Here is a 14,780-nt window from a genome sequence, read left to right as displayed (position 1 = left end):
AGAGAAATAATCTAATAAATTGCATTTTTTTTTAAACATCCCATTTTAGCTATTTAAGCATTTTATTTCCTAGTATTGTGGGTCAGGTTGTACTCTGACATGCAAATCACAAGCAAAGTGCTAGCTGAATCAATAGGGTTTCTTCTCAGAAGAACAAGGAGAGACTTGAGATTAAAACAGAGACCTTGAAATTGAGGTGAAACTGTAGCCTGAAAGCTAATACAAAACCTCCTGTTGATTCATGGGAGTGAGAATTTCTCAGTCGGAGGCTGATCTCAGCATTGCCATGAGACACCCAATAAGCTACAGCTCTGCAGGCCCCTAAGGCAAGCAGGATCAGAGGGATCAAATCCATGGTGTGGCCAGTTTACTTCAATTGTCAAGGAAGGCACAAATTAAATTTTGCTTTATTCAGGCCAGATTGTTTTTTTTAAAAAAAACAAACAATAGCGACTGCTTGGTTACTCTATTTCTGTGACAGAAACAAGTTTTGCAAGTCCAGTTAAAGGAGATACCCACGAACCCCCCCTTCACAGTGATTTTGCATGGCTGGTTTCTTCCAAATGTCTGAACTGTCTCAAGTCTAACAAACTCTTGAGGCTACTTTTCTCACTGCCTCTTGCTTACTTTTCAAGTGACCATCAATTTGATGGCAGCCCATCACAGATGGGCAACAGGCTGTCAGCAGCTTTGTTGGTACATAATTAGCACAAGTACAAAATATCTGCTGCCAGTCTAGATACAAAATGGAGAATGCATTCCCTTTTCCCTTTTCAGTGGGAAAAGTTTAATACTACTGTCAGGTTTTAAAGTGCTGACCACTTATGAATATGTATCTTTGGGGAGAGATGGGTATGTGTGCCTCAGGATGGGAGCAGAAAGCAAGAGGGAATCACAGCAGCTCTCACAACTGAACACTGCACTGCACAAAGTCTCAAATCTCGAATACAGACGAATCTCTGAGAAACAAAGTGTAACATGGACCAACAACCTTATCTGGGATGACATGCTTCATGCTCCTGTTTTACACAATTACGTATTCAGGGGAAATCTACACTCTGCATTATGCTCATGTTCTTGAACAACTTCCTTATTACCATATGAAGATGAAAAGAAGGGCAAGATAAATGATCTAGAAGACAGATTCAAAGCCATTTGCTTCCAAAACAAAACCAAGAGGTTGCTTAACAAAATGTACTTCCAATGAGTCACTCCAAATTTTAACAGGGCATATAATTTCAGGAGACGTGGGTTTGGACTTGGAATGTTTAAAGATAAACCCAAACGTAGACTTCAGCAAGCACTGGCTTCCTCAGATGGGGCAAGACCAGCTCTGCCCCCAGCTCAGCAACTGGGATCTTGGCTAAAACTCTTGTAGCCTCATTTCAGAGGACTGTGGAAACCACAGGTGCTCTCTGAGCTTCTTTGTACTTCAGAGTCTGTATGATATGAATGAGAAAAGATAAAACATCCCAGGACTCAGAAGCAATGATAATGCCCAGAGACACCTGATAAAATGAGTTATGGTCACAGAAAGTAAGAATTTTTCCCCTGCTCTCATTTTGGAATTGAAATGAGAAATCACAGAACTGCAACGTCTGAATCTTTCATCCCCTTCCAAACGTTGTCTTTTGTCATTACACAATTAGCCTTTCTTCCACTTACTGTTAGGTGAGACAGAACTGGCTCTGACAAAGAGTTGCTACATCTCCAGCTATGGCAGACTGATCACATTTGAAGTTCCATCACTCAACACCCAGTGACTCCATCTAAAGAGAATGATGGATTAGGCATGCAGTCAGCTATAATTAATACCTGAAAAAAACCTTGTCAAATCTCTGTTCAAATACGTGGTAAACGTAATCTGAAAAAAGAAGAAAACTTTTTGATGACGTCTGTTCATCGCCAGGGAAGAAAAACACCATCAACTGGAGGGCAAGACTCTCAGAGCAAGGATTGTTTCCTCAGTAGAAAACATAAAATAAGATTTTCCTCCCAGCACTCACCCCACAAGCACCTTTAGACAAACACATGTTCTCTTGGGTTTTATCTGTCTTGCCACCAGACACACTGAAGAACCAGTTTATTTCTGCTTCACTGAAAACCAGTTTTTCTATTCTGAACCTTTTTCAATATAACAGTCAACAGCCACTATTTCTCTCGTTACCAACCTCAAAAATACCAGTGAGTGGCCTGCTCAGCTATATCAAGCACTGAATTCTGTTCACCTTAGCAATCCACTTCATGTTTGGGACACATTCCAACACATAAAGCCATCAAGTGCCACAGATGCCCTCTCTTTTCCCTGGTGATGCTATTCAGCACTGTCTGAGGTCTCTATGAGCCAGTGACCCCACAATCACATGGGCATGGGAAAGACCCATCTGTGTCCAGCCAGTCCAGGAAACCAAGAGCGAATTTGGAGTACCTGCAAACTCTATCCTGTTCAAGCAAGAGAGACCTTCTATGGGACACAAGTACACAGGCTTGGTCCTGGCACATGTAAGCAAAGCCTGAGAACCGAAAGGCCCGGGGAGAGAGACCACTTATGATACACACTGATTGCTTCTGTATTGCAGAAATGTACTGGCAACAATTCAGCCCCTCATGTTGACTCTGCTTGTTTTTCTGCTCTGCACTGGGAAAGTACCTGCTGGGGAACAGGAATGAAAAAACTTAACCTTAACTGGGCCAGCAATAAACAGCAGAAACAAAAAAGTTCTTATCCAGTAGCTTTTGGTAACAAACACAAGAGGAAGAGAATGGTCAGCACTGGCTTAAGATTCTGGATTTGGCCTGGGAATTGGGAAAAGAGTGTCCTGCCAGCTCTCACTGACTCACCATGTGAGTTCAAGCATCTGCTTCACCTCTTCACGCCATTCCCAATGCTGGAAGGATGGAGTGGGCCTCTGCTCTGATAGCTTCTCTGAGGCTGGCAGATGAAATAAATTATTGCCATGAGAGACAGCATCTCAGAATTAGAGTGTAAGATAGCTTCTTTTCAGAGGGGTTTCTGAGTTTGCAGATCTGTGGTAGATTTAATAAAACTCAAAGGTTAAGCTGTGTTTGTTCAGAAGAAAAATGCTTGTACATGACTGGAAAATTGAGTATCTGAGCTAGCGGCTGGAATACTTACTCCAGGAAGAATAAAGTCATAACCCGCTCTTGCATTACTGATGGCAAATTAATGCCAGAGCACCACTGTGTGGGGAGCTCCTTCCTGGCTGAGTGTGCCCAGACATCTGGCTGCAGTGGCTCCCAGCACGATGCTCTACAGCCGAGCCCTGTGCTCCAGCATCCAACTGCCCCCCACTGCCGAAGCCAGCTTGACCACTTCACCACCTGCTCCTGCTGGGACACAGCTGCTCAGCTCTAAAAGAACAACTGGGGAACAGCGGGACATGTATGAGGACATCAATCCTACATAGACCCCTGGGAGGACTTCATTAAAATCCCAAGGCAAAAGATTGGATTCTGAGGGCTTTCCACTTAAAATCCTAATTTAATCAAAATGTTTTAAAGCTTACTGGAAATGCAAACAGCTCCGTGCAAGCAGAAAGATGCTCAGCTAACACAGACTTCCTCCATTACACGATCCCAAACACCTCCTTCCTGTGTGCATCTTCAATGCATGCCAAACTGCCTGACCCGAGCCATTGGCTGCTCCTGATGACAATGATGCCATTTCATATTTGCAAAGAACCACATTCCACTGTTGTAGTGTAGGAAAGTTGAAAATTTTGAAATCAGTACTACATTGCTAACACACCTTTACAAATGCATTTTGATTACTCCCCTGGGAAACAGTACTATTCCCCAGTAGAAAACTGTGGCCTTGGATGCTCATTTTGATGTATTAACTGGGGCTATGCAAAAGACACAAAATCCCTAAAGAAAATTAATCTCCAAGTACATCCAGCATCCCCCCAGCTGCCTTATGTACCACAGAGTATAAGCAACTGTCCAGAATGATTGTATAGCACCTGCTGTCCCCATTCTGGGTATCAGTGATGTCTCTTTAACCAGACATCAAAGAGAAGGAGCAGACAATGGTGGAATTGTGATAGGAAGTGAATAGTGAAAGCTCCTTGTCAGTCTGCATTTCCATTTATTTTACCATACATACAGCCTGCCTGGCCTCGTTCATGCATTGTTGCTGTTGCTCCCTTTGAGGAGATATCATAGCAGTTTTTAGGATTTTATAAATGGTTCTTTTGGGTTTTCTCTTGGACCAAAAGCAGGTACACACCTCAACCTATCCTGAGGGAAACCAAATCTGAGATTAATTTGGTACCAGTGTTATAGGTGATGAGCACCACCACTTTCTCTTTGAGAGTGGCTAAAAAACAACAACAAAAACAACAACAAAAAAACTCAACAACACAGTGCTCTCTGGAGAAATTCATCCAAGAATCAGAGGTTGGAGCAAAATCATTTGCTCCTCCTCCTCAGAAAGCTGTGTGCATTCAGAATGTGCAGGGGTAGCACATACAGCACCCATGGCTAGAAAACCTAAACATGACACCACAGACTGCTCAAGCCAGGATGCCCCAACAGCATTTAAGACAAATTCAGATCACACTATAAGGAAAACATAGGCACATTCAGTTAACTGAGGTCTATACAATACTATAGCCCTTTGCTGCCTCATTTAAACAGTTCTTCCAACCTCAAATGCCTTCCATTCATATACAAATATACTGTATTTTGCACATGCTGACTGTTGAACCAGGGCAGCGGCATTTATTACCTCCACATAGCAAGAGAAGAAGTCTTGAATGCTTACTATACAACTGTGAGTCAGGAAACATGACATTTCCCATAATTATTTTCAACAGTCATTCATATTGGAAAACTTTAGTGGTGATAGTAACTAATCTCTAGCTCTTGAGATTTCCAATTAAAGGGCATTAGCAGGAGCTACTGTCTAAAAATATGTGTCTCTGTCCTATTCCATTAGCCACAATTAAATACAAAACTTCCCAACATACAGTGGCACATCCTGCAGATATGATGTCCTTCTTCTTCCTTGTTTTCTGTGTGAGGATGGCTCGAGTCAACTTCTAAGAGCTGTTTGCATCAAGCAGACAGAGTAATTTATGAGAGCTTCAAAAACTACACAGAGCTGGCTAGTACACCCAGTAATGCCAGATACCCGTGTGTTTTGGAGCTGGTGTTCTGCAGGTGTTCTGGTGTTTGGAGTCTTTGTGCTTGTTTCCCTATGTTTCCCGCTGCAGCAATGGTCCATTACTTCAGGAGTCTAACCAATCTGAATTAAACAAAGCTATGCTTAAAGATAAATTTTATTCTTAAGTTATTCAAAACAATAGAGATCCACAGGGAAAAGCAACCCTTGGTCTGACGATGAGACAGCAGCACAGCACACAGGCTGGGAACAAGCAGAAGTGAGAATATTTCACTTGCAATTCAACCCTTCCATTTATGTAACATTCTCATCTTTGCCATTTTAATCCTTTTCTTATTCCCTTTTTGCACACACCTGCAAAGCTGAATGTCTGCTGCACAGAAAACAAGGAGAAAAGCTATTCTAGCAAACAATTCAATGCCATTAGCTGGTCTAACATAAATGTACTTCGGGTTGTTCTCACAATCAGCTTTGGTCAATGCCAACACTTTGAGCACCCAGGTGTAAGTGTGCTGGCAAAGGCAGAATCATGGGCACAACAAAAGCCACCGCTCAGCTCACAGACAGTTGTCATAGAGACAGATCAGCATCCTGGGGTATTCTCATTTTAAATACGCACAAAAATCCTTTTTAACCTGTCTTCTTGTAGGCATCTGTCCTCGTGATTAATTTATAAACTGCTGAGGCCAAAAAGAGAACCATTAATCAGCGGGTCTCCTCTAGGCAGGCTTGAGCTAAAGAGCTTTTCTGCAAACCTGATATTTTTTGTTGAAAGCAAGTTTCTATCTGATTCTCTGGCTAGTGTTTCTAAAAGCTGTGGTTTGGAGAAGTGATCCAGCTTTAAAGTAACCTGGCCAGGAAAAAAAAAAAAAAAGGAAAGTTGTGGGTTGTGCTCACTTTAGTGTTTAAACCAGGTCAGATCCTTGCTCCAATTTACAGTGTGGGTGCAGCCACCGAGAGCTGTGAGAGGACAGCACAGGGATGGCATTTCATGGTCCATGGCAGGAAGGAGGCTAGGGGTGGGGAAAGACAAAATTGTAAATATCTGAACACTTTTTCTCAAAGCCACAGTATAAGGCACTTCTTGCCTTTACATCTAAAAGCTGCAGCTCCAAATGAGAACTAAAAGCAATACATTAATCTCTGTCTGTGTGAACAAAGTTTCATAAGCTCCTTTGCCACTGAAGGTGCAAAGATTTAAACCTTTAAAGCTAACTATTCAGCTGCCTTTTGGAGCTAGAAAGCTGGCAGGCAGCACAGGAAATCATATTGTAGGGGAAAAGCCCCAGAAGGGGCCTATGGGGACAGCAAGAGCTTACAGAGTGACTGATGCGTCCCTAGACTCAAGGTCCAATGCAACAGGATTCCCCTACAGACCACTGCAGAGGCATGAATGGAACTGGGGCTAAAAGAGTGACATGACCAAGACTGAACCGAGGCAGGAATTCAAAATTACACAACCCCAAAGAGACACATACACACTGAATCCACAAATCCCCAGATTTCAAGACCTCTGGAATTTGTTTCAAGGTCTTCTGTGTGACACAGATATATAATTCCCAAGTTACTAAAAAGAATAAAATATACTCTTCATTCATTGAGCTAGATATTTCTGCTTCTAATGTTACTGCTAAAATATAAAATCACACTAGGTCATAAAAATTCAGCAGTGCCATTCAAACAGGAAACATTCGCCTCACCAGAGCACAGACAGCCTGATACTGTGGGACCTCAGTGGAGCCATCCTGTGTCATGTGTAAGAGGTTCCCTGGCCAATCAGTGTTTCTGTTATTACAGAGATGCACACACGACTGGCTTCATTTGAGAAATGTTCTTAGTTTTGGGGAACAAATCCTAAATTATAGGGGTGCTATGGGGGAGGACTGATACTATTTCAAAGGGAAAAATGTGGGGGACCACCAGCTCCAGGCCACCATGATCAGCGGCAAAACAGGACAGATTCTTCTCCCAGTCATTTTTTTTTTAATACCAATAGGAAGTCACGATCTAAAATGGCAGAGTGGAAGCAAGCCATTGCTGCTCCATCAGGAGTGACCCGAAACGTAATGCAATGTATAGGAAGAGGGCTCACATCCCCTGGAAAAAAAAGCACTGGAGTCATTCATGCCCAGCCATCCCCTCCCTTATGACTGTGGGATGATCATTTCCTTCGCTCACTTATTTATTTGGAATCTGATAATTCATTGCCCTAGTTTCCTGATGTAGTTTGTCTTTCATTGTTCAGGATTTACATTACTCAACAGGAAATCAGTGAGAGGTCCAGTGATTAGAAAGGTGTGTTTCCCATTTGGAAACACCCTTGCTTGCTTGCACAGGGCTGGAAGTTGGACCTAGCACACAACTGCATCCGTGTGAACTCAGGAAAGTGGGAAAGCAAAGGCAGAGAACTCATCTCCTATGAAAAGCTACAGATTGCTTTGTCTAGTCATATGCCACTGGCCATGTCCACACACCTTTTCCTTCACATAGTGTTTGTACTCAGGCCATACACTAAGTGCTTTCTCCGTGTGCTGGGCAGGGTGTTGTTTATGAAAATGCAGACAGCAAGGCAGTACTTGGAAAAAGTAAGTATGGTGAAAGTGTCCCTTGAACTAAAATACATTTCTTTTGCCAAGATCATTAATTTTGCTCTGACACTCTTGACAGGGAAGAGATATTCTGCACAGCATAAAGCGCCACTTGTGAGATATAATCCAGTTACCACTTTGGTTAGGAACAAGGCTGTGCAGAGATCTCTGGCAGTCTTAGCAGTGGCTTTTAATTCTGGCCTCACAAGCGATGCTCCAATATGTTCTCTGCAACAGCACAGATCAAAACCAAACACCACTAATCTTTTACAAGTTATCACTGGAACAGGATGCTTCCCTGTCCAAATCCTCCCATTGTAAATGTCACAACTGTTTTAAAGCATGCTTATCTTGAAATCAGTTTGATAACAGGTACCCAATTCATGCACATACAGTGACTGCTCAGTACTACACTGACAGTGTGGCCTGTGTAATGCACCTGGTGACCTTTCTGGGCCACAGCTCTGAGTCACTGTGGACTGTTATTCCTGTTCCTGTCCATCTGAGACCTAGGGAACAGCATATTGCCTCTTCTTTGCCCTTTTGCCAGGCTAAGCCATGTGTTCTGCTGGGGAAGGCCACAGATCACTAAGACTCATTGATCTTTTGCTCTGCAATGATTTCTCTAAAATTAGACTTCCCTGGAACTGTAGACAGCACCACAATGCTGAGTAAAATGGAAGGGTTACAACACACCTTTTACATACAATAGTTCTGTTTACACATCTCAGTACACCAGCTTCTTTCTCACCAATATCCTTATGTTGACTCATGCTCATTTTGCAGAATGAAACAATAGAGCTTCCTTACATTAAGAGATTATTTCATCTCCTGCTCAGGAAGGCCACTGGGTTCTATCAATTACTGGAACCACCTATCCACAAAAGCTGTCAGAAGCCACTTCAGAGTAGCTGAACCTCAAACATAAAAGTATTTTTGCTGTGATAGTCTAAACTATCTGGATCTACTTGTAAAATAGAAATGACACATAACTGATATAAGATTATTTAAATCACCCCAGACAGAAAACCTCCTCACTAACATTTCACTCTTTGAAACACACCCAACACTTATAAGTATTAGCTTAGATAACATTTAGTCATTTTCCCTGCCCTGAGAACTGCTATGAAAGCTGTGGAAAACATGAGTATTGCAAGCACAGAAATAAATGTCAAGAATGAGCCTTTCCCAGTGAAATGTACACGAAGGATAATCTGAACTGCACGATAATGAATTACACTGTCGTGATGTGTTTCACTGTGTTACTTACTCACTCCACCAGGGTTTTAAGACCTTGAGAAATGTTGGAAGATGGATCACTCCTTGAAAAACAGAAAGTCTTTTCTTTCCATCCTACTTTACATAGTGCTTTTGGTACATACTTTGATGCTACTTTTAAGAAGACACTGGCACACAAACCTGCCTTTCTATTATTTTCTATTCCTCAGTTTTTAGACTGATCAAGAAAACCCTAGGGAGCATAACATGAAATTGCTTCACTGGATTCACTCACCTGGTCTAAGCGGAGAGCACCACCAATGAAGCGCTGCTTGCGAAGGTGCTGGGCAATCCGATGCAGGTTCAGCACAGCTTGCTGGATCTCAGCTATTGAGTGTTGAGGGGAGACAGGAGGAAGTTCTTCAGGTGAGAACACCTTCCCGGGGCTTTCAATCATACTCTGTGCATGGTCATAGCTTAGCTTCACACAGGAGCAGATGACCGTCCGCCCAAACCATTCATCAAGGATCTGCAAAATTGGAAAGTGTAAACAGATTTGATGACTTATTCTTTCAGTGTACAAAAGTTTGGGAAGTTGTATGAACACTGGAAGGAATGACAGCAGACCTCATCACTGACTCAACTTTAAGTGAACAGCTTCTCATACTGAGGCCATCAGAAGGCCATTTGCCCATACAGGTTCTCTAGTGTCTAATAATGTGTTCCATCACATAGAAACTGCTTGGACCCCTCTCCTCTACCTGGTTTCCATCTTCCATAGAGCTCATGAGAGCTGCAGCCCAGCTGTAGCTGGCTGATTCAAAGGTTACTGAGTGCAGGGGTGGCATTATGCAGAAACACACATGCAAAGAACCATCTAAACCACAGCAGATCACATTCCACCTCTTCAACATGTGGTCGAGCAACCAGGGGCTGTCCCTAAAATACTCCATTTCACATGAAACCTTCCCATTAGCACAATCTCTGGTGGTGTAAGTCTCTTTGAGGTTGTGATGCAGCTGTGCAAGAGGCTGAGGACTTTCCCCACACAAGGCAGTGCCTTCATCGTATCTTGGCTGATGACAACAGTTTTGAGCCTGTATAGGTTGTTTCAGAGTGAAATAATTTCTCTTCTTCACTGGTAGAAGGAACCCGCAGGGCTGTTCTTCAAACATCAGCAGGCAATAACTTAAAAAGGAGAGTTGCATCGTTTGTTTTCAAATATCTTTCTGTTGACTGCATCCAAACAAGAACATGCTACGTTGTTCCTATAAACGCCCAGATCTGCTTCTGAAGAACAGCACAGATGCAACAATATGGTTAACGCCTCTGCCCTTGGAAAATCATCTCAGATACATCATGTCACCCTGTCCCACTGGAGTCCATTGAGATATGTGCAGTGCTGCTCAGACAGCATTTTGTTACAGTCATGGAAAACTAAAAGGCAGAAACTCCAGAACCCAAAAGCAACAGAAAAAAGAAAGAGTCTCTATCCCAGAAACAGCTGAGTCTGGCATTATTTTTCTAAAAGAAACAAGAATTAGAAACCCCAGCAACTTATCAATAGCAACATTCAGGTGACAAAAATCTCGGTGGCTTTTCCATGGGAGATGCATTCACTTCCGGTTTATTTGCTCTGAAGCAGTAACAGTGGGAGCTCAGATCAGCTACCACTTCTAGTAGTGCAGTCAGGCTCTGCTTTACCAGCTCAAAGTTACAACCCTGCTGTGTACACATGGTGCAAAAAGTATTCTTTGGCTTTACCTGTCCCTCACTAAGTAATGCCCTCTCCTCAGTGTCTGTGTTCTTGTGGCTCTTCACCACCAGCTGAAGTTCAAAGGCCTTTCACTCACCTCCCTTTCACCCAGCATAGGAAAGCATGTGATAGTATTCACACTGAGATGAGGCTGCAGTAACACCTAGAAAGACAGGAGACATGCTCTGTCTCAGCTCACAGATAAGCTCTTGAAAGAATGCCCACATGGGCAAAAGGCCTGCAACCACTTTTCCTCTTATAAGGAGTAAATTCTTCTCTAGACTTCTCCTGATATTCAAATCAAGTGACCTCGATTAAGACTGCAGTCCTGGAAGGCCTCTGAGGAGAAACCAGTTTGCTGAGATGGCTGTAGGCAGTCTGCTTCCCAAGGGGCAGTGTGGTCATGGCCTAGACCACCGCTCCTGCACTGCTCCTGAGCAGGCCTGAGACAGATGCTGCAGCTCCTCTGTTTTCCCACTGGCCTGACAGGGTTGGTCTGAACACTGTTTGAAAAGCAAATAACGTATATATTGCAGAGCACAAGAGACAAGATTTAATTAAAAGCTTATTTTAATTAAGAATTGACTATTAGCTGTTCAAAGACCACTCAGAGTCAATAAAAGGCCAACCAACTAACTGCTACTAGAAGGTCCCATGAGTAATCATGCTGTTGCTATAAGAAGTGAGCTGCTTGCCACAGCAAACAAACAAAAATCCTCTTAGTGCCAGAGCAGGGACCCACTGGAGAAACACAGATACAAGACTGGAAACGTATTTTGCTAAAGCAAAAAACAAGATTCAGCATCGTCTCGAGTCGTATGGACAGTAAGAAGGAAGTAAAGCTAATATTTGTGAAAAACTACCAAATTAGCACAAGAAATATTCTCCACAGAGCTGTGCATGAACACAACACTGGTTAATGAAAAACAATTTTAAGTACAAAGTGTACTTTGCATAGATCAGAGAGTCCTGTGGCAGCAGCAGTCCTCAGACCTCCTTGATTATTGAGGGGACTCTGTGACCAATGAAGAGGATATTGCTAGGGCACCACAAAGGGTACAGGAGAGAAATGTGGAGAAACAAAGACCTGGGAAGAGCTAACAGACAACTGAAGGAAGCTTGCTGTACTAATAGACAGCCTCCCCACCTGCTCCTTGGGAATAACACATGCAGAGGATGGAGCTCTGTCTCTGCTGAAGACTACCATATTTTATTTGGATCGATTTAATTTGCAACTCTGAAGAAGAATGAAATAGTCTGTTTACCAGAGAGGCCACAGAGGGTTACCGCCTTCATCCACTGCATTGCACAACCATCCAGAAGCACAAGGCAGGCCTGGAGTAGGGGGGGAACATCTTGTCCCTCCCAAAGCATTAGCCATGAGCCTCTGCTGGAGGCAAGACATTAGGTGGGTGGGTGATCTGGGAAGGAGCAGGAAATGCTCTGTTCCTGAGATTCATAAAAATTCTCTTCACTTCCCCACCATGCTGTGAGTTTATTCCAGTTGGAAGATCCATGGTATCTCATTGGTAAAACAAGATACAGGAAGAGTCCTCCAGTACTGTTCACAAAGAAGTTCTTTCTTTGCTCCTCAGTGTTAAGGGATGGCATTTTTACCACTCTCTTTGCAAAAGTGGGGTCTGATTACCACCAAAAGAGGACTGATTAGCAGGATGACAGCCCACTACATGAGGTACCTTGCCTTCTGGAGTCATCTTCCATATCACAGAGAACGTCAGCCTATCTCGCATGGGATTGAGACTGCATAATTCCTCACAGAGCAGCTTGGGAAGCATCGGGATCACCTGGAAGAGAAGAACACCTTGGTAAGATACGGGCTTCTTGTAGAGGCCTGTCTGTGGCTAAGCTTCCATGACCAGCAGGTAAAAAAGAGGGTCAACAATGCATAAAGGGAGAAAACACATTCTTTGTGGTAGATGTTGTGTTGTAGTTCTGGGATGCATCACCCACGCCAGAGCTACGTTGCATGGTGAACAGCATACTGCACTGGATGAGTAAGTAATGCAAATCCTCTGAAAGGAGGGAAAGTCAGATACTGCTGAGGTCACCAACGCTCATATCAGCCCTGTCCTGCAGTGAGACCAGAGGGAGCTGTCAGTCTCCCACCTGTGAACCATTCTCAGCACTCCACTCTGAGGTACAGATTAAGCCCCCTGGAGCACCCTGCATCCCCAAACACTTCACTCCGCAGTAAGGTCACAACATTTGCTCTGTTTTCCACTTTTTTTCATGTTTTGATACTGGAAAGAATAAGGAAGGCTCAGCACAGCAGGAAACTTGATGTTGAAGAAACATGGTGCTGGAAGTCAGGAGCTAAAGTGCTTGGATTTGGGAACTGTGTTTCTTGCTTTGCTGCTGAAGTCTGTGTAACCAGGCAAGTAATGCAAGCCCACTCTCTGCAAAGCACAGATGAAGCTTCTCCCAAGAACTGTGGGAACAGTGTGTGGCTTTAATAACAACTGAGCCAAGCTTCATCGCAGAGACAGAACCATGCACCTGTTTTATGGCTACTGAACATAGTGTTTGCAAACAGGGAGAATAATTATGGTTTTACTATACTCAACTTTGTCTGAACAAAATGTCTGTAAAGAGAAATTCCTGGCAAGGATTTTTCAGCCTGTGCCCTAATTCCTTACAACTAATCAATATTGCTGCTGCTGAACACTGACTTACCAAATAATGAATTACTCACCTGACTACAGCAACAAAACAAAAGCTTCAGAGTATATTCACACTAGCGTAAACCTGAGCAGCTCCAAGTCTTTAAACAGTCCTGACTTATTTCCCAAGAGAAATCTGCAGTAAATACAACATTTAACAGCTGCTTAAAGAAGCAAACCTAATTATTAGAGGTTCACATTCTTATTTCTCTTCTCATTACTTACCTTTGGGTATTGCCCTCAAAAAGGAACCAGGTTATGCCTCTTGTTTACTTTGAGTGGCAGTGTAAGCTGGAGCATTCCAGAGAAACACAGAGAGAAAGGCTCTACTTAGTTGCCAAAAAATACTTTAGCTACTTTAGTTTCTATTTTGATTGCTCTGAGTGACACCCTGTAAATACAGGACCTGCAGGAAGCTGACTGGCATGCAAACCCCAGCTCTTCCCAACTCTGGGACACAAACTTGGTGATTTCAGATACAGCTTTTTCTACCTAGATGCCAAGGGAACAACAACTGTTCTTCAAAACAGTAGGAAAAAGTCTCAGATATCCATTTGCTCCTCAAGTGCACACACTTTGTATTTACCTTTGAAGGAAATACTTTTTAAATATTTAATCACATTTGTGGTCTGGCACCAGACGATGGCTATAAATCCATTCTAATTCCAGTGCATATTAATGCCAAAAGGTTAACTGTACAGTCTGTGGCTGTCAAGGAGTCACTTGCAACATGAATCAGCAGGACTGGTTCAGCTGGAAGGTCACAAGGGCACAGATTATGATAAGCTGCTTCCCGCAACACAAAGGCCGTCAACTGTGTTATTCCAGTTGTGAAAAGTAAGTTAACAATACCGGGACATTAATAACTCACAGATCAGTACGTGAGCTCTGCCATGCTGCCTGGAAGGACCCACTCACCACAAGGTTATAAATTTAGCATGACCATAGCAGAAAGAAGAGAAAATAGATTTATAGGCTATCGGAAACCCCTGCCTGCCTAAGATCACCCATGACCACCGTGAGACCCTGAAGTTCAGGTCACAGTGAACAAAGTGCAGTAATTTAATAAAAGCTCTTATATGCCCTTTTCCACACAAATTAAAAGCTGCAGTTACTGGCTTTCCTCTCTCCCCTGTTCTGTGATTGATAATCTGATAATGTTCTGCACTTATTGAATATTTCTGTGCCTTAGCAAATCCTCTTTCCCTTGACATCTCCCAAAGCAATAACAGTCTGCTAAAAAAATGTCTACGTGAAACATGAAAACCCATCCAGGAAGAATAGCCCAAATGAAACGACAGGATGCTTGTTTTAAGTGTACTTGCACAGGATTAATATCTGATTCAAGAGGCTATAATTCTATGGAAGGGCTTTCAACGATGTGAAACACA

The 14,780-nt window shown here is 42.9% G+C and overlaps 1 protein-coding gene across 3 annotated transcripts in view; it reads right to left on the bottom strand.

Moving 5' to 3' along the window:
- DIS3L2 (DIS3 like 3'-5' exoribonuclease 2) overlaps positions 1-14,780 on the bottom strand; it is a 177,450-nt gene that overhangs the window by 50,858 nt on the left and 111,812 nt on the right. For all 3 annotated transcript variants that reach the window (XM_071752443.1, XM_071752444.1, XM_071752441.1), the window contains 2 exons: positions 12,406-12,513; positions 9,248-9,481 (listed from right to left, as the gene is read on the bottom strand). In XM_071752443.1, the coding sequence (XP_071608544.1) occupies positions 9,248-9,481; positions 12,406-12,513 (342 nt within the window). The remainder of the gene's footprint in view (positions 1-9,247; positions 9,482-12,405; positions 12,514-14,780) is intronic.

This window comes from Heliangelus exortis, chromosome 9 (assembly GCF_036169615.1).
Source record: "Heliangelus exortis chromosome 9, bHelExo1.hap1, whole genome shotgun sequence".
NCBI lineage: Eukaryota > Metazoa > Chordata > Aves > Apodiformes > Trochilidae > Heliangelus > Heliangelus exortis.
Note: the sequence above shows the minus strand (reverse complement) of the source record. Positions and strands in the feature narration are given on the sequence as shown.